The 25,594-nt window shown below is 48.3% G+C and overlaps 1 protein-coding gene across 1 annotated transcript; it reads left to right on the top strand.

Moving 5' to 3' along the window:
• The first annotated feature begins 872 nt into the window (after positions 1-872).
• Positions 873-16,063, top strand: LOC144152129 (uncharacterized). The gene is made up of 3 exons (XM_077683344.1): positions 873-1,087; positions 12,269-12,400; positions 15,974-16,063. The coding sequence occupies exons 1-3, from the start codon at positions 919-921 to the stop codon at positions 15,988-15,990; spliced, it is 318 nt and encodes a 105-aa protein (XP_077539470.1). The 5' UTR covers positions 873-918; the 3' UTR covers positions 15,991-16,063.
• Positions 16,064-25,594: the final 9,531 nt, after the last annotated feature.

Raw genomic sequence — 25,594 nt, 5'->3', positions numbered from 1 at the left:
AAAAGTTTCAGTTGATTTTATTTTCTGAGTACCTATATTGACTTCACTGACTCTTCCCCCGCCTTCGAGTGGCCTAATATTTTCCTACTAGCGTACCAGCCAGCGGAGCGTCGCCAGTGCGCTTGTTGTGCTGGGCATGTGTGGAGCGACATGGACTTGGAGCTTGGTATATTGTACTAACCAACAAACTAAAGAAAGACACATTCTTCCATTCACAAACGTGTCGTGGCTTTCTTTCAACTGAGCGAACGAATTGGGATGACCCGTCGGCGCCGGTCGGACTAAACGCTGTGCCGACTGACTCTTTCTATGGTCCTGAGGGACCATACTCTGTCGGAAGGTCGGCGAGCCGTGCAGTAGCGCCGTCAAGCCAAGTCGTTTCCTCCTGACGTTACACGAAAACGCCACAGAAAACGGGCAAGGATGCAGAGAGGGGAACATCATTGTCGAATTATATTTTTCTACTTAATAAGTTCGCGTAAACGCACTCGAGTGGTCTAACCATGGCTTATGAACTCCGGACTACAATTTCCGCCAGTAATTCTGCAATGTTAACAAATCACCTCAGTGTAGCTTTAAGAATTCCAGTAATGCTAAATTTGCTTTTACAAATTTTCTTTCGTCGAACGGTCCGTACACCAGTTATGACACCAAGAAGACCCCGTTAAAGCTCTATATCACTTTGAAATACCGAATAGCGCTAGCAACGACTAAGTAAATGAAGAGAAGACGCTGTTTATGGAGCTTATAATTAAAAGGCTTCATATGTGCTATTGTGAATTAATGAAAAGCCTAGTTTTCTCAAAGGAGTCGGCGCAAACAGCTGAAGCGTGAATATAAATCTATATTGCCACGCAAACATATGCGAGAGTTTTACGAATACGCTCGTACACTTCACATCATCAGAGAGTTTTGAAGATGAAAATGGCTGCCTGGTTAGGGATAATGGTATTTATGGTCATCTCAACAATCGTTATCGCAGCAAATATTAAGCATTTTGAAGAAACACCCCCCTCATCTGTTAACGGCCGTTCTGCAGAGCGACCGCGAGGGTTGGAGGACATTTTCAAGTATTTTTCCACTAAAAGTAAGTAATGTTAGTTTTCGTCGTCACATTCGTAACAAGAACTAACAAAATTTAAGCAGTTCCGTTTAGTGTGCTTCAAACGTTCTGAGCGATTTTTGAGCCCCCTCAAATTCTTCCTTACGTTAGGTATTTCAAAATATTTACGTTTGTTCGCCAGCACGGCAATCTCCCGAAATCGTCGGTGGCGCCGATAGACAAAAACATCTACGCTGCAATTCTTGTGTGCCCTCAGGAGGCCCGTACCGATTTTCAAACATTTTTACGGCTTCCAGGCAAGCCACTTCTGCATCAGTGATGTTGATGATGGTTGTTGTTTAATGGCGCAAGGCCAACGAGGGCAAAGAGAGCCAGAGAAGAAGTTATTTAATGGTTGAAGAGAAGTGATTACCACAAAAATGTAGGTATAAAAACGTGTAAACCGGACATTATAAAATAATTAGAGATAATGGTGGTGGCTGGTGTATATTGCCAGATTTCATTTGCATTGTACGAAATGAGGTTTAAAAACTTAACGTCTGACAAATACTTAAACACGCGTTCTACAGAAACCATGGCACCATCACCCAAGAAGAACGATGGGTGAAGCGAAATCCGTTGTCTCTAGAGTTCTGTGAATTGTTTATGCCGCGTTGTGTCAAGTGCCTTGCATTGAATGAGTATCTGAACTATGGATAGGGCCTCTCCGCGCCTGTGGCGGAGATTGTAGCGGTTGGCGTCATGGCGTTGCTGATTGCTTGTGCGCACGCGAGCAAGTTGCCGTGCCTCTTCCGCTCGCCGTGTAAACTCTTCCGTGTCGACATGGTCGTCGCTGTCGGCATGTGGTAGCATAGCGTCCAACATGGTCGACACTTCGCGACCGTAGAGTAACCTGAAGGGTGACATTCGGGTCGTCTCCTGTCGCGCCGTGTTGTATCCGAAAGTTACGTACGGCAAAATGGTATCCCAGGTTTTATGATCGACATCTACATACATGCAGAGCATGTCCGCGATTGTCTTGTTCATGCGGATGGTATGCGGTTGTCTTCCTATGGGAAGTTCCGCTGAGCGTCATGACAGCTTCCATGAGCTGCGCCGTGAAGGCTGTTCCGCGGTCTGTGATTACGATCGATGGAGCGCCGTGTCTGAGCACGATGTTCTCGAGGAAGAAGTGGGCCACTTCTGCAGCTGTTCCTCGTTGTAAGGGCCTTGTCTCGGCGTAGCGGGTGAGATAGTCGGTTGCAACGACTACGAATTTGTTCCCGGAAGATGAAAGTGGGAAAGGTCCCAAAAGGTCCATTCCAACTTGTTCAAAAGGTTTTTCAGGAATCTGAACTGGTTGAAGCAAACCGGCTGGTCGTCCCGGTGGCGGTTTCCGTCGTTGACAATCAGGGCACGTCCGGACATAATGTTTAACGGTGAGGGAAAGCCTTGGCCAATAATATTTCTCCTGGATTCTGGCCAACGTGCGAGTGAAGCCCAGATGACCCGCGGTGGGTTCGTCATGACACGCTTGTAAAATATTTCATTGCGTAGCGTTGCGGGGACGACTAGGAGGTGAGTATTGCCATTAGGGGTAAATTTCCTCTTAAAGAGCACATTGTTCCGCAACGAGAAGGATGACAACCCTCTTGTGAAGGCTTTTGGAACACTAATTGTCTGTCCCTCCAAAAAGTCGATGAGTGGCCGCAGTTCTGGGTCTTCGCGCTGCTTCTGGGACATGGTGGTCGTGTTCACAGCTCCTAAGAACGGAATGTCGTATTCTTCATCGTCTGCAGGCGTTACTGGAGCTCGGGAGAGACAGTCCGCATCGGAATGCTGTCGCCCAGATTTTAAACGACGGTTATGTCGAATTCTTGGAGCCTCAGGCTCCAGCGCGCAAGGCGCCCCGAAGGGTTTCTAAGGCTCGTCAACCAGCATAGTGAATGATGGTCGCTTACGACTTGAAACGGCCGTCCATACAGGTAAGGCCGAAATTTCAACACCGCCCATACAACCGCAAAGCATTCTTTTTCAGTTGCCGAGTAGTTCGACTCCGCATGGGAGAGCGTCCTGCTTGCGAAAGCAAGAACCTTTTCGGCACCATCCTGCTTTTGTACTAAAACTGCTCCTAATCCGATATTGCTTGCGTCCGTGTGGATGCTGGTCGCTGCGTCTTCGTCAAAATGGGCCAAAACCGGCAGTGTTTCCATGCGCTGCTTCAGCTCATTAAATGCTGTTTGCTGTTCCTTGTTCCACACAAATGGGGTATCATCTCGGGTTAGGCGGGTTAAGGGGGCTGCGATGTGGGAAAAGGCTGGAATAAATCGGCGGTAATACGAGCAGAGTCCCAAAAAGCGGCGTACGCCTTTTTTGTCCGTAGGTTTCGGGAAATCGGCGACAGCTGCAATTTTGTCAGGGTCTGGCTGTACTCCTTCGTGGCTAACGACGTGGCCCAAAAAGCGGAGTTTCTCGTAACCGAAATGGCACTTCTCCGGCTTGAGTGTGAGTCCGGCGGAACTTAATGCCTGGAGGACCAAGAAAAGTCTTTCCAAGTGCTCCTCGAAAGTGGCGGAGAAGACAACAACGTCATCGAGGTACACAAGGCACGTTTGCCATTTCAGGCCGGTCAAGACAGTGTCCATGAGCCGTTGAAATGTTGCTGGAGCTGAGCATAAACCAAAAGGGAGAACCTTAAATTCATAAAGTCCATCCGGTGTCACAAATGCAGTTTTCTCCCGGTCCCGCTCATCGACCTCGATCTGCCAGTAGCCACTCCTGAGATCCACTGACGAAAAATACCGTGCGTGGCGCAGTCTGTCAAGGGAGTCGTCGATTCGCGGTAGCGGGTAAACATCCTTCTTGGTGACTTGGTTTAGCTTGCGGTAGTCGACACAGAAGCGTAGACTACCATCTTTCTTCCGCACCAGAACTACAGGAGAAGCCCAGGGGCTTTGCGATGGCTGTATGACATCGTCCTCCAGCATTTGTTTTACCTGGTCCCTTATAGCGTCTCGTTCCTTGGGAGAGACACGATACGGGTTTTGGCGAACAGGTCTCCCATCGTCCATGGTAATGATCCGATGCTTCGTAAGGGGCGTTTGTCGTACTTTGGTTGTAGAAGAGAAGCAATCAGTAAACTGTTGTAATAGCTCCAGCAGGCATTGTTGCCTCGTGGATGGTAGACCAGGGCATATGTCGAAAACGGAGGGTTCACCGCCACCTGGCGCTGTTTCGGCCTGTAAGGCTAGACATTCTAAGTTTTCTTCAATGTTCTCAAAGCGTGCTACGGCGGTTCCTTTCGAGATTTGCTGGCGTTCGTTGCTGAAGTTCGTTAGAAGTACTTCGGTGCAATTATCATTTAGGTGCACTACTCCTCGCGCGATCGAGATGCCACGGGTAAAAAGAAGGCCACTTGTTGCATCAGCTATCCCTTCACCACACCAAGAACCCTCGCACTTCACGGAAACCAAGGCGCACGACCTCGGTGGCAAGACGACGTCTTCATCTACTATACGCAAGGTCGACGAGCATTGTTCGTAATCGAGGTCTTGAGCCGTAACGTCGGTAGAGAATGTGACTTGGCGCTCTGGGATATTAATAATGGCGTGATATTCTCGCAGAAAGTCCATTCCCAAGATAAGGTCTTTACAACACTGGGGAAGGATGACGAAAGTGCCGACAAAATTCGTCTTACTTATACAGATTCTCGCAGTACACTTGCCCGTCGGCGTCATTACATCGCCTCCTGCGGATCGAATCTGTGGCCCAGTCCACGGCGTTTTTACCTTTCTGAGCTTGTCTGCGAGTCCTTGGCTCATTATCGAAAAATCTGCGCCAGTGTCCACCAGAGCAGTTACTTCCTGCCCGTCGATTAAAACAGAAAGATCGGCGCTCACCACTTCATCAGCGTATTCTTCCGCCGTACGCCGATCGACCACCGGCGACATTGGAGGGTCTTCGCAGCTTCCATCGGCAGCAACCTTGCCTCCAGAGGTTGCCGCTTCTAGTTTCCCCGGTGGGGACTTGGAGACCTCCCCCTTGACGCATCCTGAGAGCTTCGGCGATTGAACGAAGTGTTCAAGCGAGCTGGCGAGGGCGAGCGTGGTCGCTGTCTCACAGACTGCTCTTGCCTCGCCGCGAGATAGGCGTCGATTTCAGGTGGTCGTTCCCCGAAACGAGGAGGGTGACGAGCGGTGGGTGAAAAACCGGCAAGTCCAATCTCGCGGTATGGGCAGCTACGGTACACGTGACCCGCCTCACCGCAGTGGTAGCATAGCGGTGTTTGGTCTGCGGTGCGCCATACGTTGGTCTTGCGTATCGGTGGCTGGAAGATTGGCTCATTGCGGGACCATGTCCCAGAAGGCGGCTTTCGTTGCGTTGGGAAAGAGGGCCGTGCCGACGACGGACGACCCAGGGCATTCGCATAGCTCACTTGTAAAACTTCGTGGCTGGGATCAGGTGGGACAATCGCTTGACGAATCTCTTCGCGGACGACCTCAGCGATGGTAGCAATGGCTGACTGCGAGGAACTCGTGGTAAGCTTCCTCAGTTCTTCTTGGACAATGCTCCGGACGAGGTCACGCAGCGAATTTTCGTTGGCTGGTGAAACAATGGCGGCGTGCGCAGAAGTCGCATTGTCCATTCGGTTGTACTGGCGGCAGCGATCCCGCAGCGCTCGTTCGATGGCCGTAGCTTCTTTTATAAACTGCGGCAAAGTCTGTGGCGGGTTTCGCACGAGTCCGGCAAAGAGCTGCTCCTTCACGCCGTGCATAAGGTACCGGAGCTTTTTCGGCTCGGACATGTCGGGATCGGCTCGGCGAAAAAGGCGCGCCATGTCCTCAGCGAACATTGCCACACTTTCGTTTGGCTTCTGCACGCGCGATTCAAGGAGCTGCAATGCGTTGTCCCGACGATCTGCGTTTGGGAATGCCTCGCGAATGTCGTGACGGAAGTCGTCCCACGTTCGAAGGCTTGTTTCATGGTTCTCAAACCATATACGGGCGCCGTCTTCTAGCGAGTAGTATACGTTTCTTAGTTTGTGGACGGCATTCCAGAGGTTGCATGAAGCGACTCGTTCGTACTGGTCTAGCCAGTCGTCGACGTCTTCGTACACTTCGCCATGGAAGCTGGGTGCCTGCCGAGGTTGTTGGAAAATCACCTGTGAGTTGTTGGACTCCATGGTTTGCGTTTCGCGAGCTTGACGTGCCTGAGCGTTCCCGGGCATGAGGCCGAATTCAGGGGTTAGGCCCAGAAGGCGACGGCTGCTGCGATGGACAGGCCTGTCGATGAGATGAGGACTGACGGGGCTAGATGAGCGGCTGCCGGTAGGACTGCTGGACATACCCCGCACCTCCACCAGTGTTCCGTTGCAAGAAGTGCAGCAGGCGAAGTTGGGGCAAAGGCAAACGGAGATTTATTTAGGCGAACTTGTGCCTCTAGAAAGAAAGCCACCAAAAAGACGTGGTCTCACGCGAAGCGCCGATCAGCCAAATCAGCGTTCCAAAGCACGAGCCGTTCCACGAACTCTTCTACACGCGCCACGTGGAGGAGCCTTTCGTCGTCGTCGTCTTCGTGGCTCCGTCTCATAGCAGACGCACTCGTGACAATATGTTGCCGCCACACGTTAAGGTCGATGTCTTCTAATTTTATGTAGGGATCTGGCGCACGTTGTGTCTCGTAGTGCTGCTGGTAGGTAGTAAGCTTGGCCGTCACCGTAAAGAGCCAGAGAGCGTAGCCCTAAGTGCGTTCTTGAACCGATGCGGTAGGGAACCCGAGCGTTGCCGCCAGTAGGCCAGCAGGTTCTCGCGCCCGGATCCGCCGAGGGTGCGTTCCCGCGGGATCTCCCTCCAGGATCATGGCCTACAACTTGTGTCGGTCGGCCTGAGGCGTCGTCAGGCACCATTCACGCTGGGGGCAGTTCTAGGAGCGTAGCCTGATCTCCTCCTCTTCTTCCTTCTACTCACGCTTGCCTCGTTCCTCTTCTTCTTCTGATCTCGTTGTTCATTTCAATGTTGGCACATTTCATACGAGCCGGGCCCCCTGGACTTGGTCCCTTTTCGAGGGCCCTTCGTTTGACCCGCCACCACCGAGGGCGTCGGCGGCGCCAGAGGAGGCACGGGCGGTGCGGCGGGAGCCAATGCGGGGCCAGCGGTGTCCATCCCCTCGGTCCCCTCCAATGAATGCACTGGAGAACGAAGAGGCAGTGCGGGAGCGGCATCTGTCCGGACAGAGACGGTTGGCACCACAACCGCTGCTGCCTCAGCAACAGGCGTGGTGACGGGTAGGGCTGCATGATGCCAGCGGGGGGGCGGTGAAGGGACCAGGTCAAACTCGCTGAACTAGGTCCCTGTGGAAACCAGACACCGCTCCGCCCCCCGGCTAGCTGCGAGTGCGTACCTCCCCAGGGGGAAAGAGGCGCACCTATTTCGCACCTCTGGGAAGGAGATGTTCGGAGTTACTTTGATGTTTACTATCTTTTTCTCGAGTTGAAATTTTTCACATTTTCGGGAATACGCTGCATGCGGTCCACGGCAGTTCACACTGAGGGCGTCGGATTGACAATTGTCGCTAGGATGATCTTGCGCCGCGCATTTTGCACACGGTGTTCGGCAGCGGCAAGAGTTTGCACCGTGCCCGAACCGCTGGCACTTAAAACAGCGCCGTGGATTCGTGATGTGGGGACGGATGGAGCACCGGATAAAGCCTGCATTTACATGTTGCGGAATAACTGCGCGGTCCAAAGTGAAGATGATGTGCTTGGTGGGAATCTCCTTGTCGTCTCTGCGGATGGTGATGCAGCTCACGGCAGTGACGCCCGGATCCTACAAGCCCACTTGAAGATCCGCATTCGTTTCGTTCAGATGATCTGCCTCGGATATCCCACCCTGCGAGCTGTTAAAACTCCGATGGGGTGTGACCCTTATGTGTGATCAGCCAGTCTAGTCTGAGCTGGAAGCTTTGTGGACTGCTGATTTTTATGTACCTCGATGAGGAGTACACCAGTCCTTCGTTCTTTTTTTTTGGCATTATAAGGTTTTTCTATTATGGCTTCAAGATAATTTGCGATCAAGAAGACTGACTGTGATGCAAGAGGTTGGGCCGGACTGGTCGATTCAATGACAAAACATCAAGAATAATGATCTGGTTCAAGAAAAGTTAAGGATGGCAAAGGGCGAAAAGATACTTCTGTGCGGCCCCTTTCCAGTGACCGATCACGTTTGGGGGGGGGGGGTTAGAAAATACCTAATAGCATAGTATAAAAGCAGGGAACGGGGGTACTTTCTTTTCGCTCGGGTTACCCTAATACCGGAAGAGATCCCGGAGCCCCCTACCTGGCAAAAATACAAGGAGCCCATCTACCGGAGCTTGACCTGGGCTCTGAAGGCCACCGTTTGTGGTTTCTTACCCTTCACCTTCAAACACATCACCACGGTAGGTCACAGCTTATGTTCGGGGCTCGGGTTTCGCGGTGTCGCCAATACCGTCACCAAGATTGCTCAAGGTGCCCCGAGTAGGGAGTTCTGCATCAGGTGGCCGGAAAATACCCACAATTACACAGCATAAACGATTTACACAAATCACATTACTGACACGTCAGCATCTTTGACATTAGGACACAAAATATACGTATATGTATAACTAAAGTATTATAACTATATTAAAACAGGAAAAATGTGTAGTACGCCAGTGGGAGCCATTCAAGCACTCCTTCACAGTGCCCAAAGCCAACAATTGTAAGGGTGTGGGCCAGTTACCCACATGGCGTTCCATTGTTAACTGGTTTGTAATAGCCCACTTGGTAACATCTGATCATTCGTCATAGGACCATTTGTCACTAAGGAAAAATCATCAGCAGGCAGAAAACGTGTGCCTTGGTGTGCTCTAGAAGTGCGCAAGCGGCGATAAGGCAGCACTCAGTATTCCTTGTATCCGCTTCATAAAGTAGTTTGTAATGCTATGTAATTTCCTCCATCGTTACTTCAATATTTGACCACAACGTTTGGAATAAATCAATAATAAATTCCAACAAAATTAGCCATGAAGAATCATTTATCAGCCCAACTTTTGCAATGCAAAACGAAACATTCCTGGCGCCTACCCGCAACGTTGCCACTGTTGGATTCCTTTTAACGCCTGACGACAGTTGGAAGCCCCGTGATAGTAAGCGTGCTGTTTGCGCGTTGCTTCTGTCTGCGGATGGTGTACTAAATCTTTTTGTCATAATGTGGTGTCAAGGAAATAGGCTCAAAGCAACGCTCACGAATAAGTAAGCCGGCCGCAACTATCAAAATGGAACGCAGGTTCTTCGTGGGGCCAAGAACTTGGGGTACGTCCTTGACTCACTCGTCTGTCTGGGGTCGTTAACCTTCAACCTACTTGTACTTACTTGTCCAACCTAGTTGTCCAAAGTTACCGGCATTCATTGCTGAAGTCCGTCGGATCTACGGCCGTAAGGAACAATAAACAGGTTGGCATTATTCCACTTCACTCTCACAATCCTTTCTCAGTAATGTATAGTGTTAAAAAGCCTCCTCGTACATCTTCCCGTCCTACTGTCGGATTTAAGGACATACAAAGCGGCCATAACAGTGAAGAGAGGGCGGGGTTTTTTTTTCGCGGCCCTTGTTCCTGGACGTTTCTCTAATTCTGTAACCCGCCTCCCGCGGTTCCTTCGTCTGAATCGTTAGACACCCTATCTACTTATATGAGGCTCATATGGACTTCAAAAAATAAACATGTGGGTATCTACATTGTCCCGCATATGCTGTGCTTTACCATTCCACGAAGCAGCGCTTGACGAATGGTCCCCTGTTCCGAACCACCCTATTACCAATTACAAACCGGCCCAGTATAAAAATCAATGTTCTGGCCCAGTACGAAAATTAATGCAACGAAAGAGCCGTGTCCCATTTGTATGTGGCACTGCTTCAGTGACCCCTTTCCTTCATTTATTTCGGACGAGCATTGGCAGGGAGCACTTAGTTGCTCTTTACCGAGCGTTCAAGCCTCCCCGATACCTAGCACCTTTCTTTGCCTCCAGGCTTAGGCCAGAAGCCACCCAAATTTCCTCGTTCAAAAACCTAATGAAGCACGAAAAATGCTGACGTTATTTGTAAATTATACCAAAATTCGGTAAGGGATCTAGCAACACGCTTCTCTAAAAAATTCATCAATTATGAAATTTCACAACTGGCAGTTTTATTTTAGATGCAACGCCTCTCTCTAACTCGCCTTGTCCCGCGTCGTTGTCGCGGCGCTCGCTTGTCCTTTGTTGCTGCTCCATGCCCACCAGATACATTTGCTCGAAATGTTTTTTTTTTGTTTGTTTCCCAGGCTTGGAATTCTTCGAGCGCTACAATGACGTCGTTAGAGCTGTGTAGCCGTTGTTGGCCGGATTCCATTATTTCCAGCAATGTGCATTCCGATGCCACTTTAAATTAAATTTCTCCAAAAGCACAGTATACACTGAAAACCGATCTCCTGCCACGAAGAAATCGCGAAAGTGCCGCTCCGGGTTAGCGATAGCTAGAGCCATCAGAATATTTGCAGACACGAAGACATACTTGCAGATGGCTGTTAAGCGGAAGTACGAGAGTAAATGGAAGACGGTATGGTTCTACAACGGAATTTTTTTGCAAAGGAACACGACAACGCGCCAGCCGTACGAATTTCATGCGAGAACGACCTGAGCAAGATCGCTCCTAGACAAGACAGCAGCGTTTCTGTCACGCCACCAGCCAGCGCTCAGGATGGAATTCATACCGACTAGGAAGCAGCGCGTCTTTCCGGTTGCTGACGTTCCTACGCAAAATGGAATATAAAGATGACCAGGAAATATAAAACCAGAAAATAAATTGTTTCAATCCGCTCTGCAAAAAATCCCCACTCACTTTTAGAAGAAGAGGATGACATTGCTTTTCTACTTGGCAAATTTTCTTTCGAATTCAGTGCCATAACGGTAACTGAAACTTGGTATTATGATAAAAACAACGCGCTGCATTTACCTGGTTACCGGAGGTGTTTACTGAACCGTACTAGTGGACGGGGGGGGGCGGAGTTCTATCAGTGCAACTGGAGCTCAGATTTGTTTCAGTTTCGAAATCGTTCAGACGTTCTAGATTGTCGTACACGTGCACTCATAAGATTTACGCGGTTCAACGAGACCAAAATTGCACTTTCCTAATGTTCGTGAGCAGTGTAAGGTGGGACCATAGCGATGATTCTTGTTCCAGTCTAACGCGTGGCGTCGTGACGTAGTTTCCTCCACGTCAAAGCAGTCATTATTATCGACCTCGCACTCTGATGCCGAGACGTGCGCGGTAAATTTGAAACCGGACTCACGCGCGCTGCATGCCGGGGCGTGCACGGCAAGCTTAAAACCAGGGCGTGACCGATCATAATCGTCACTTTCAGATGTTACCATCTGAAAACGAGTAAGAAAGGCTCACCGACCGGCATGGCGGTTTTGGTAGAAGTGGCGCTACCTGTCCAGGCGTTGGGAAGATGCCATTGTCAATTAACACCTGTTACGCGATAACGCAAGAGGTCTCCTCAGCGCGAGCAGGGGCTCTGAAAAGATCTGTTTCCCGCTGGTCGGGGTCAAATTAAGGACGTTTGGATCACGAGTCCGGCATCTATATCATCACTCTACAGAGTCTGTAAGTTAAGAGTAAATCAAAGAGCTGGAGCTGATCTTTGTACTGCGCCGTTGTCATGGACGCTGCCAGTATTATGCCTCGCTGTGTGCTGGCATAAGAGTGCTTAATTCAAAATTGCAGAGTTTTCGTGTTCACCCTAATGCACACATATCCTGCTGTTTACCGCTGCGCCATTGGCACGGACGCTGCCGTTTTTAGCTTCCTCCTTCACGGGTATAACATGTATGGGGGTGTTTTAAGTGGGGCGTGCTGTTTATTGTCTTTGCCCGCAACAGGAAACGTAGCAACAAACTATATGACGCGTGCCGGGGATATGAAAGTGTTTCTAGTCATTGTGCTCTGTGGGGCTCAAGGGTGGCCCGTTCCAGTGGGTGCACCCTGAAGCTCACGCTGTGTGACAGTATATCTGGGTGGAAATCTGGGGGTGGCGGAGCAAAACTCGCATTAAAATTTCCTTGGCTGAGATTGCACAGCCTTGGAGGGTGCAGGATCTGGGTAACTCTGGGGGAGTGTTAGCTGCCTGCCCTGCACAGGCCCCTGAGCGTCTGGGTATGGTGCTGCGCAGAACCGAACGCGTGCCAGTCCCTGGAGGAGCAGCTGGAGCGGTTACGCGAGGAGGATCAGCACCTGAGCGCGGAGCTGGACGCCACCGAGGAAAGCGTGCAAAGATGCTACCGCAACGAACGGCCGGAACGAGGTACTCTCTCTCTCTGTCATTATTTCCCTCCCGAATTTGTGGGCGGGCTATCGAAATGTTGAACGGTACGGGGGGGAGGGGCTTGGAAGCTGTACGGAAAAAACTCTGAATAACACTAAAAGTAGAAAAACTTCGCTGTTGGTTCACAGAAAAAAACACAAGAAAAATTGAAGATACACATTTTTACAGGCTGGCACAGCAAGCCTCCTGTAATTATGAAGTGCCTGATTCGAAAATTTCTTGGCAAACAAAAGAAACAAGAACGGTTAGGCACAATAGCTCCCGTGCACTGAGGAAAGAAGCTCACCAAACTTACGAAACTTAGGTTGGCCGCACATGCATCACAGAAAACATTTCTTTCGTCCTGCCCTCTTTCTTTTCCTAGCTCAATTTACAGTTTGTATGAAAACTGTAAATTGAGCTAGGAAAAGAAAGAGGGCCGGAGGAAATAAATGTTTTCTTTGAAGCATCCAACCTAAGTTTCGTAAATTTTACTTTTTAATTTTCTGGGGTTTGTGTTCAGCACGGGTATCAGGTTCCGAGCTGGTTTTACACACTTTTGCTTTCCATACTACGATTCGATGCATAAACGCTTCGTCAGTGCTGCTAATATCCTCCAAAATTTGTGCGAAGGCTCAACCAAAATTACTCGAAATGTGGCCGTTCCACGTCGTGATCGCGCACGATGTAGACGCCTCTGGTAACGACAGAGACCAGCGGACTGCTTTCACTGACTACGTCATGAAATAATGGAATAGCAGAAAATGACGTGATGATGGCTACACGCTCCATGAGGCAAAGTTCTTCCTCACTTCCAGTTTGCCTTGTACGGGAATTCAGCTGATGTCCTCAACAGGTCCCCGCCCCCGGTTTGGTTTGCGAAATAACTTGAAGCAGTTTTCAATCGGATATAGATATTTCGTTGAACTTTCTAGCAGCTCCTTGCCACTTGATTGCATGAGATAAGATCTTCTTCCATCGCTTCCTATATACGTCCTTGCGGTACGGCACATTTTACAAAGCGTTTGCAAGGGACCTTCGTCTTCGACGATAACAACGTTGCCTTCCATAAAACTATTCGCTGCTTGCAGCTCTCGCTGAAACTTTGAAGTGTTCGTATCTACATCTTGCTCAGCCCTCCTGTGCGTGGCCACGACGGCTTCTGCATGCACCCTCAATGTTACAGCTCTGTTGCTTGCCCGGGAAGACAGGAAGATGCAGCTTACCTGCGATTATTTACGCTGGTATTAATTGCAATGGTTCACCAGGCTCACCACACACGTATGCAAACGGACGCTGGTATTAATGGCAATAGCTCACCAGGCTCGCCATACACGTATGCGAACGGACGCTGGTATTAATGGCAATGGCTCACCAGGTTCGCCATACGCGTATGCAAAAGGACGATGTTCAGAGCTCCTTCCCCTTTTTAACGACAGTCCATATCTCTCCAAGAGATGTGATTTCCTTGCGTGGGGATATTTTCATGCTTCCAATAAGACCTTAATAGAAACCGCCCCACCATTGGTGCGCACTGCCCAATGGCCTCCCACTTGATCTTGTGCCTACAGTAGTAACTGGGCACTGGATGGTTCTTTAAAGCTACGACTGACTTGCTGACCTCCTTCTCGGGCCGTTTGAAAATGTTGGCATTGTTTGAATATATAGCCTCTGGGAATTCTCTTCGAGCTACAAGTCATCGAAAAGCCTGTAGGAAGCTATTTGTGGCCACGTCGTCTGTAAATTCTGAATGAAGTTTTCTCGTCGTTGCACAGGAAAATATAAAGACCTATTGTTTTACTTGTTGTCCTTTGTACGTTGCGTACATCTTTCCGGTGAAGAACACTTCGATAACTTCTAATGGCTTCGCTTCATTTACATGGTCCGCTGGCATTGGTGACACTGCCTGATCTACGTATCTTCGTTGTGTCTTCTAAATGTCATGCATTTTCTAATGTTATGTGTCACTGTCTGACAGCCATGTACGACCTAGATTATGGTACTAAATCATGGTACCAAGTCATGGTACCACGTCATGGTACCAAGATGGACATGTATGACCTAGATTATGGTACCAAGTACTGTGACATGGCGGTTCCTGAAATGGGTCATGAAGACCAAATACAAGCCTGTTTCATTCGAACGATATCGTGTTTTAAGTACCCAAAACCGATCCTTGGGTCACCTATGATATAACTGCTTTGGAATTGGATAGATTATTTTTTAAACTTACTTACCGAGTAAAAATGCTTGACAACTCAATAATCTATTGGCTAGTTTATTCATCTAACTTGAGTCTATTTTCCTAATTGCCCATTTATGTAGTACACGATAGAAATACTTTGGGCAGGTCAATAAATATTGCGTCGGTGTAAAGCGATTTGTGCAAAAAATCGTGTAAATCCGTGGTTAGTCCGAAGCAGCTGCGTTTAGCAGGAACGCTGGTACCTGAATTCATGCCGATTTTGCAATAGCCAGTTACTTGCATTGAGGTGGCGCATAATCGTACACTAAATTATATGCTCTTAAAGCTCGCAAGGGACTGACGTGAGTGATTTCGGGCGGTAATTGTGTGGACAGGTTTGCTCACCAGATTTAAATGGGTCCAACATGACCAAGCTTCCAAGCATCAGAAACTCAGCCGGTATACCGTGATTGTAGAAACAATTTATACGATAAAAACGACGATACATGGCAGGTAGTTTTATACGTTTTGTACTGGTATCACTCGGTGGAGGACTGAAGTTTAGAGAGAGCCTGTCGAAGCGCGCCAACAGTGACGGTTATAGGCTCACTTGGGTGCGTTACACTCTGAATAAAAAGGTGTAAAAAGGTAGTAACGGCCGTATTTACTAACTCCTTACGAACCTAACTACCCCGTGGTTTTGTACGTAGGCTGTGGCACTAACAACTGCATGGTTAGTAAATTAACTAGTGTAGGAAGTAGTATGCATAACCATGCATAACTAGGCTATGCATGGCCAGTTAGTAAACGCATGTAGCTCAGAAGAGTGCTATCTCTGGGACTTTACTAGTAGAGGTAGTGGTGCTTACTGCCTGCTTCAGTTAGTAACCCTGCCTAGGGCTAAATTTACTACCTCCAGTTACTAAGTACCTAGTGTATACTGGGGCAAGTAACTTGTTAGTATGCCATTAGTGAATGCCCCGACCTTTTTTTAAGAGTGTATCGTACAACTAGAAACTGTTCAAGGCTCGTGAAGTGGCGCTTCATCGATAAAAACGTCACTGACTGCCTTGGTCCGAATATCAGGACACAATTCATTGAACACACTGAGACTATTTGTACCCTTAAGAACAACTACACCGTCTGCACCTTTCGGGTTAATTATACGCTAACACTTCTTTGGGTCAGATTTCAGCAAATTATGCAGCGTATCATTTAAATAATTATTTTCGTCTGGGATTGTTGTTTCCGAATCACGAGATTATGTTTTATATCTTTTGAGAGCACTATCATTGTTGCTTTGAAAGGCCTTTTTGTGTACCTCTTTTATTATCGAAGAATACTTTGCCTTTTGTGAATAAGAGAACATTTGCTCTTTGTATTTTCAGACTTCTTAAGGAAGTGACGGAAGATTTCACAATTATAACTAGTTGTGCCAAAAATGACTTCTAAAAAGTAATAAAGTATATTACTCATTACTTTCGTAGAATTTTCTAAAAAGTAATTATATTACACTACAAAGGTATAGGTGGCCGAAGGTAATGAAATTACATTACTATTACTTTCCAAAAGTAATGAAATTACTTTAACACAAAATTATCACTCATACACTACCAACTCATATACACTTTATTTACACTCATATACATATACCCTGCACTCTCAAAAATATATGTTTATACACCAACTATAGTACAGTTTATTTACAGCGCTATGCATTGATATGTTAGCTATCTTTATTACATCCCAGAAGGAGCTGCCATTCAAAGTGGGCTTCGCAAAGATGTCTCGTTTGTACGACAGAGTGTTTTTTGACATCATAAAAAGACGCTCAGCTGGTGCGAATGAGGGCAGGGTTGTGTTGAACGTAATGAACAACTTTTTCATTTTCGGGTACCCTCCGAAAACACTAAGATCAGCGATGCCTCTGCTTTTCCAACGCTCGAGTTCATCGCTTGACGACTGAACGGGCCCGGTCCTCCTGATCTTGAAGAAGTCATCGTCGGCGTCTGTGAACTCTGCCGTGTTGTTTCCGGTGACTTGCACGCTGGGAAAGAGTTCGTCGAAGTGGCTCCGAACCAACTGCCGCTTGTGCCGCTCAAGGCGCTCGTCGTCGAGCCAGGCCAACTTGAAGCGGGGATGCGTTGCAGCTGCAACCATGTTGTTTGGGTCCTGAACGGGCTTCGAGAATCTGGAACAGTATCATCAATGAGTGAATTGAACGGCTGCACAGAGATTCAGATCTGCGCAGGGAGAAAATTAGCATACTGCCGTTGAATATCATTGACTATGCAACGATAATTGCATAACTGTTAGTTGAGTTTGATTATTTCTTTAATGCATCCCGCAAATCATGATTGGATTCTAAGCTGTGCAGCAACAACGAAATACTTCAGATTGCAGCAGCACTGATCAATTTATTATTGTTCACAACGTAATAAGACTGTCATCAACGTACCTTTTTGCGACGCCGCTTTTTATGGTATCAAGCAACGGCCTACAGTATATCACTTCCCGCGGACTGTGAAGCGATCGTTGAAGGGACCACAATGTGAGTAGCAGTGAGCCCATGTACATATATTTCTCTGCTTAAAGAATATCAAGTTACTGGGCCACTGGCTGAAGGATCTGTAAAAAGAAATAATCGAGTTAAATGAACGAAAATACAGAATTAAAATATAGTTGTTACAAACGATTCTTCACAATTATAACACACTATAAGTAAACGAGTAAATAACAGTTGACTTACCGATGTGTACTCTTGGAGAAATATGAGATCGTCTGCCAGAATCCATGTGATGTTCAAGGCGTCTAGGAGGTTGTTGATATTTGTTCCTTGTTTGCGGATATGGTCCAAAGCCTTGTACAGGGAATCCCATCTTGTTGGGCGCGGTACGATCAGGAAGTGGCCCAAGTGTCATTTCACGGCTTCCGACGCAATGGACGAGTGCTGCTGCTTGCTCCAAAGGGCTTTGCAAATGTTCACAACTTTTGTAAATGCATGCTTGTACCGCAACTCTTCCAGGGCCTGTTCCGCATCAGTCGTGGCTACGCGTGTGGCATGCACAACGCTCGTGGTTTGGCAGGCGCACGTTGTCAGGATCGGGGGTGTGGCGTAGTCCGAGTGTGCTCGTAGGGTGTAATACAGGTTCACCATTTGTATTTTATCCTCGTAATCGTTGCTTTCTTGTTAACCAAATATCATGCAAAAAAGGCGAAACTAAAAAAATGGCGATCGGCACACGCAACAAAAGTGTTTCTACCGGAAGGCTTTCGAAACGTTTGATGCATTGTCCATCACGGTAGTGGTGGCCTTATTCGGGATCTCGTAATCAATAAATACACCATGAATTTCTCTGGTCAAGGCGTCATATGTGCGGTGTCCGGTTAGACGCATGCACGCAAGGACACCTGACTTTCTGCCGCACTCGTCATCCAGCCAGTGTACAGTGATGCGCAGAAAACTGCTGCAATACTTTTCGACTCGAAACCATGCAGTTCGTAACAAAAGCTAATAAGAAACATAGAACAAAAGCAATCTAACTTTGGCGCCGAAAGGGTAAGAGCATACCGATGGAACGATGTCCAGCAGTCTGCAGTGCAGCAAATGGCGTCGACGTCGACAGCTTTTTCTTCATTCCTAAAAGATATTGCTCACTCTGTCAGCAACTGCCTTGTGAGACATCACATTGACCCTGGGTTCAAACGTCCTCAGGAGATCAATAAAATCTTGATGCTCTACAGCAGCGAAGCACTGAAATGAGCCTATAACGAACTTAGTTATGGCAGTGTCGGTTGTTGCTGCGAAGGGGCGACGATTCGTTTTTCCTCGTAGCTCTCCTGATTTGTTTGCTTTTTGGCAGCGGAATATTCTTCACTTGAGCCTTCATTGGATCGCTTCAGTCTACGATTGTCATACTCTTTCAGCGCTGTCAGATGTTTCTTTTGAAAGTAAAAGTGGTGTGTATAGCATTCTTTATCTCTAGATCTACCATCGTTGTCAAACAAGGAATCAAGGAGAAATTAATTTCAGAATTAAACATGCACCGCTACATCAGTATTCTTAAAGTGCATCCAAATAAAAACCCTGCAGAAGGATTCGTAAATCATAAATAATGAGTGTTTTAATCAAATCAATAAACCGTGAAAAATAAGATTACTTCATTCAGTCCAGCTTCTACCCTTGTATGCACCCTTTACATTTCCTCTTCCTTGCCTCCGTAAAACATACGCGTTGATTAAGTCACTGCGCTGCTATATACGGATTAAATTTGCTAAATGTGAAGGCACACAAGAGTAGCTCAGAGGCAACATTTTGCGCAGAAATAGTGGGGCAAATGACAGCATGACAAATGACAAATGACGTGACAGCAATGAGGGAATTTTTGCTATTTTATGATAGATCCGGAAAACACGAAAAGAAATACATGGCACAAAAAAATCCTCCGGAGACATCAGCAAATGCAAACAAAATATAAACACTGAACTTATTTGTAAGTGCTTCCGCAGGTTGGACGAGGCTTTTACGTTGCTGGATAATGTCTTCGGGCCAGGTGGAGATACCTTGCAAGTTACGGTGATGTTTTCACCTGCCTTTGCTTTAAACTCAAAATAGGGCCTTAAGTCGGGCCATGGAAGCTCGCTGACACATGAAGTCATCTCGACTATGATGACACGCAAGCTCGACACGGCTTTTTATACTGCGGCGGCGCCCCAGCAGCTTGCGTCGTCTGCTGCCGCAAACGGGCACGCTCCAGGAACGATGACGCTGGGGCTGAGCTACGAGTGGCGAGTGCTGACCACGCGCTTGCGGTGCGCGCTGGGCACGAGCGTGGAATAAAGCGGGGACCCTAGTTTGGGTCCACGGCGCTGTAGCGTGCAGACGTGTGTCTTCGCATCTCTCTGTCGCCGTCGCGACAATACCTATAGCTTGCGGTATTACCCCGCCCCCCCCCTTCGGGTGGTCCAATTAAAGGGGCCAGAAGAGGTCAGGTTGCACACTCTCTCCCGTACTCATGCGGAGTGGAGGAGAAGAGCGACACGTGCGAAATTCCGGTGCATTTGTGCATTTGAAATACCTTAATCGCGAAAAAAACGTTTACCATCGAGGCTTTTTTTTGGCGGCACCAGATTTAGCACTTATAAAGATACTGTAAAGATAGCATGCCCGTCACGACGGCACTGGTTAAATTATTTCAACTTTACAAACATGTAGAAGGGATGACCAAACAAGAGCCCAAACGGAGCCCAAAACAGATGACCAAAAACGGAGACCAAAAACACCGCCATTAACGGATCACCTGTGCCTAAAAATAAAAAGGCAATAGCTAAGAGCGAGGTCACATTCGCCCCTGGCGCGTATCTAATAGTCTGTTTACGGACGAGAAAAATTAGCATTGACTTAGCTCGGCTATGCCAGGATATGCTTAGCGTGATCTAAGGTTCAGCTGGTAATTCTTAGGTTTCCTGGTTGTCTATGATTAGCTGATTATCATGCTTACTGCTCCTAAAACGATTTCCAATCCAATCCAACCCAGTCTAGTTCGGCCACGCGAAACGGCTATCAAGCGGCTCCGGAGCACCGCCAGACTTGGCTACTGCGCGAAGGAGGCGCACAGTTGGGCACGCGCCTTCGCCAGCGTGTCTGCCGTGACTATGACGTCACTCCTTTGGAATGCGCAGACCGGCGAATGTGCAGAGCCAATTCTCTACACTCCTGTACTCCTATTGGATTAGATTTCCAGTCCAATCTAATCCAACCCAATGCAATCCAATGCAATCCAATCGAAATCCAAATCCAATTAAATAAAATCCAATTCAATCCAAATGAATCCAATCCTCCTCGCGCTAGCGCAGCACGGCCCTTCAAGATGCTCGCAAAACTGCTCAACCTCGGCCAGTATAGCTTACGCTACAAAAACCAAAACCAAAATGGGCGACTTTGGTTTCAGCCATTTCAGCCGTGTGGATGACAATTAAATAGCATGGTGGGAAAAGCGCTACAGTAACAAGGACAAATGAGTACACGGGACAAAGCGCTTTCCCACCATGAACATGTACCAACACGCCCAACTCGCAGTTCTTCTGAATTAAAGGGCACCTGAAACAAAACTTGGAATAATTGGGACACCGCGTCGCACGCGAACACACCACACACATAAACGCTGTTGATACAAAAATGCATATTTCGGATTGCCCACCGCACAAAGCCGTGCTATTGAAGAAGAGATGACATTCTTAAAGCAAACAAAAAACACGTAACTGATGCGCTAAATGTCGCTGGACACGAGACTTCCATAATTGAAGATAATCGCCATGGGAGGCCGCAACTCGTATGCATTCTTTCCCCAACACCAGAACGTGCGGGTCAGTGGTATGACAGGTAACATCTATGCGTTCATGGACTGTCATCCAGACTGATTATCTACGAACACCGGTCACAAGCAATTATGTACCTTGCGGGACCTGTTGCGCGACATGCTGTCGCTTTACGCAGATTTGCACGCAACGTTGAAGGTACACATTAGCACAGTAGAACTCGACGATGTTGTTACCAAAGCGCGTTCTGATTCATCGCCTCGTCCAGACAGCTTACCATGGACCTTTTACAAATTACTGAGGCCACAACTTTGTGCCTTTTTCACAAAGATTGTACACTACGCAACATCAGACAGAAACTGGCTCCGGTCATTTACATCGAGACTTTTCGTCCCTATACCCAATCAAATCTCCGGAGCAGATAATCCAAGTACCTGAAGAGCGATGTGTCTCTCCTGAATGTAGACTATAAAATTATAATGTCGCTGACGTCAAGTAGGCTACAGGCGGCATTGGAAACGATCGTTGACAGATAACAGCGCTGCAGCGTACCGTATCGAAAAATGTAGTCACTCTATCGCGACTTGTGACATAATCTGCTATGTCATAAAACGCATTGCAGACGGGTGCATAGTATCACTAGAAGGGGAAAAAAGCCTACGACAAGGTTAAGCACGAATACCTCTTTACCGCTCTGAGAGAGTACCAAACCCCGAGCCCACACTAACAGCAGTACTTTGTAGCGGCAAGCCACAGTGGCAGCGGTAGCAGCGTGACGTACGCCAACGAGCGCGCTCACCCGACGGAGGGGTGACGCGCCAGTTGCATAAGTAGATGGAGACCCCATTGCGTTCGGAAGAAAAGCGGCTTTGCTACGTGTTCTAGCCCTCTTCTTCAGCGCCTTCGTGGCGTTCTCTCTACAGTTGCTGACCCTGACGTGATCTCCCTCCCAGCGAAGTTGTAGAGCCACGTCCATCAATGACCAGGACCAGTGAGCGCCGCATGCAGCCAGTAACGGGATCGACGCTCTTGCTATCCACTTACCGCTGTATTGGGAAAACAACACGGACCTCTGGTTCCGCCAGGCCGAGTCACAGTTCTCGCTGCCTAGAATCACCTCCCAAGAAGCGCTAGATTCACTACGTGGTGAGAGCTCTACCCGCGGCTGCTGCAGAACAGATTGTGGACATTCTCGCCTCCTTCATACGCCACCCTCCTGTAACGGCCTACGATCACCTCAAAGCAGCGCTTCTCGAAGATACATCCACATCTCAGCGCACGTGCATACAGCAGCTACTTTACACCGGCGACCTTGGAAAACGCATACCAAGCCAACTCCAGCGGCGCATGACCCAACTCCTCCGCTCAAGTGCCCAAGCCATGGACGGCGCATTGCTGCGCGAGCTCTTTCTGCAGCGCCTTCCTGTGAATGCGCAAATGGTCCTCTCAACCCCGTCATCCATGCATCTTTCTTCGCTCGCGTCGCTGGCCGACAAGGTAATGGAAGTTGCCAGCACAGCTTCACGTGTTTCTGCTGCGAATTTAACGCTTACATCACCTACCCCTCGCACGACACCACCTCCTGCTGGTGAAGGTGTGTCTCCGGCGCCAGCCATTGTCAATCACCTGTGGGAACGACTGGAGCAAGTAGTCGCCACGTCGCAACGGTAAAACAGCTCGACATATTCTGCCCGCCCGTCACTCCGACGCGGCCGCTCATCTTCCCGACGGCATGATGCCGTTCGTGGACGCAGCCCATATTCGTCTCCTGTTGTATGCTTCTACCACCGCGATTTCGGCGCAAGTCAGCGTCTCGTCGACACGGAAGCGCAAGTCAGCATCTTCAAAGCTTTACGCCACGACCGCACCTCCAGGCAGTCTTCTACCTCCGCCACTGCGAAACGGCGCATACAACGTTGTCCGGAGTACTCGAAGGCGGCTTTTGTGGCCCGAATATCTATCGTAACCATCGTTATCATAACGACCTGACTCTCAAACTGCACAGTTATGTCATGAATACGGTGTTGAAAGTTTGATATACCCGCTAACGAACGCAATAAATAGTGTACGTGCCTGTTTCGAGTACAACAACAATTGAAACCTATGAATTTGTACAGGCAGTTCTTTATTGTTTTGCAACCCTTCGGTCGTAAAGACGAAATTCTGGCCTACTTGGAATGGCGGCCTATAAAATAAAAAAATGGCTCTAAGTCTTTTGTCCTGGGCAAAGGACCCCGCCCGCTAACCAGCTCGATTTCACTGTTAAATAAAGTTTTTTCCTCCTCCAGCTCCCTTCCTGCTTATGGGCAATTTACTGTAATGCATATGTGAGTATGGGAAGATACGGCTGTTGGAAATGTACCACAGATGCTTTGCCTCCAGGTCTGAACAAACATGGTGTTACTTTGTTTTTACCCTGCACGCGAATCCTTTTGCCCAATAAGGCTCCACACTGGTATAAAACCAGTCTGGTGTAAAACCAGAACGCGCTTGTACACACAGTAGGTTATTTGGAAATCGCCCCACATATTTTGCGGGTCATAGTGCATATCGGGATACATTCATGCGTGATAACGTAATGTGATGCAACAATTTTCGAGCGTTCGGGAAGGTTGCAAAAACTGTTTTACCTTACATACGATTACCGGAAATCGCAATGCCTTCTGCCAAAACTGACAGCCCCGAAGGCCTGGAAATTTCTTTTGGTCTCGCATTTTCGGTTTTGTCGGTTATTAGCAGCTGACTTTTCCCTTTGCTCGAAAGATTGCTGGATACAGGAGCAGATGCATAGCTCCGACTCTTCGCGCTCCGCAGAGGACCGGCTTCACAGGAATGGGGCGATTCCGGCAACGTTTCTTCCGGAGCGATATCAAAAACTATAATTAAATTTGCGACTTCAGCTAGTGTATGCTATTTTAAGTATTTTATTATGATAAAAAGTAACGCACAAACAAAATCTGTGGCGTACAAGCCTCAAAAGTCAACCGAGTGCATAGAAACAGCTGGGAGAGCAAGTCCGAGATAAGCAGACGGCAAATGCAAGAATCCTTGAGCCGACACCACGGAGACGCGCTTCGCAGCGCCACCCGTGGTCGCACTCACCGCCAATACCATGACCTTCGCGACCGGCTGCCGATGCGCGGTTGCGCCACGCCGCCAGCAGCCGGTTGCGATGCGCCGAAGGCAGCTGATTGCGGAAGCCGTGGCTACACTGTCATCACGCGCGCCTCCACCGCTCGACATTCGAGAACGCTCCGCCCAGCGTTCGCGTCGTGATCTCTGTTGTGCTCTTCTCGTCGCCAGATCATTTGCATTCGTGCCTGTGCCCAGAACCGCTAGCCGTACACACGCCGAGTTCTCGAAGCCAATTGCCGACGGTTTCAGCGCGTGCTTACGCGGTCCACTATGTGAGAGATGTGAAAGGCTGCGGATAAAACGGTGCGCGCCTGCCAGTCAAGGGGAACTTTCAGCGGTAAGTTCGGGAATTTGTGTGACGTGCAACAGCCGAGCTGAACACAATGCGAGAGCACATCACAGATGGACTATTAGGGAACCGTTCAGCTATATTATTATGCATAACTTTTCATTGTGTCCTCGTGCAATTTCAAACTGGAATGACTTACCAGAATAAACAGTGAACTCCGTGTCGTTAGAAGTGTTTTCTCAACGTATTGGCAATGTATGTCTTAGTTGATGTGATGTGTTTCAATATTGGAATACATCATCACAGTGTTCTTGCCCGCACCCGTTTGTGTCAGCACATTTATGCCTCCACTTAAAGGTTTTGGGCGTTTTAAATTTCGGTAGGAATACCAATGCAATGTTTATTTATATCTTGAATTTCAATCGATTATTTCTTTGCGTTCACTCGTGCATGGGCCCAAGAAGATAGCGTAGTACCGTAAATAAATAAATAAACAGACAGAGAAGCCGTCAGCTCTGCTGTTTCCACAGTCTTGCGTAATTAGTGGATGCTCCTCCAATTACTTGGAAAGTCAAGGACATCTGCCACAAAATATTATTATGCAAGTTCTATTAGGGCAACGGGAGATTTTGTTTGTTTATTGCCATATTCTTCAGACGCTCTGCATTGTTGTACACGTGCAGTCAAAAGATTTATAAGCGGTTTGTCCAGACCAAAATTGCCGTTTCCTAAATCTTTGTGAGTAGTGTAAGGCGACACATTGGGAGCATTCTAGTTCCGACTTACCACCTGATGTCATGACGTAGCTATGATGTAGGTTCCGCTACGTCACAGGAGTCATCATCGTCGACCTCGCGGGCTGATGTCAAGACGTGCGCGGTAAACTTGAAACTGAGGTGCGACCAATCATCACCACGTGTTTCGAGTGGCGCCAAATATGAACGCACGGGAGGGGCGCACCGATTTAGAGCCCTCTTTCGGTAGAGTGGCGCAATCTGTCCAGGTGTGGGAAAGATGCAGTTTTCGATTAGCACCGCCTTAACTAATTGATTACGTACCCGTCACGTAGGCGGTCTCCTCAGCGCGAGTAGAGGCTCTGCAAAGAGAGAGAGAGAAAAGTATTTTTATTTCTCCAGCAGAGGCTGATGGGCGGGCCTCGCTCCGTGGAAAGCGTCCCTAGTCCGGGATGCCTTGACTTCGGCTGGCCGTCCGTGCTCGGGTCACCAACTTAAGCTGAATATCCGGTTGGGTTGGAAAGGGGGGCAAG

Source organism: Haemaphysalis longicornis, unplaced genomic scaffold (genome assembly GCF_048455015.1).
Source record: "Haemaphysalis longicornis isolate Haplotype H1 unplaced genomic scaffold, Haemaphysalis longicornis Haplotype H1 scaffold_9, whole genome shotgun sequence".
Taxonomy (NCBI): domain Eukaryota; kingdom Metazoa; phylum Arthropoda; class Arachnida; order Ixodida; family Ixodidae; genus Haemaphysalis; species Haemaphysalis longicornis.
Note: the sequence above shows the minus strand (reverse complement) of the source record. Positions and strands in the feature narration are given on the sequence as shown.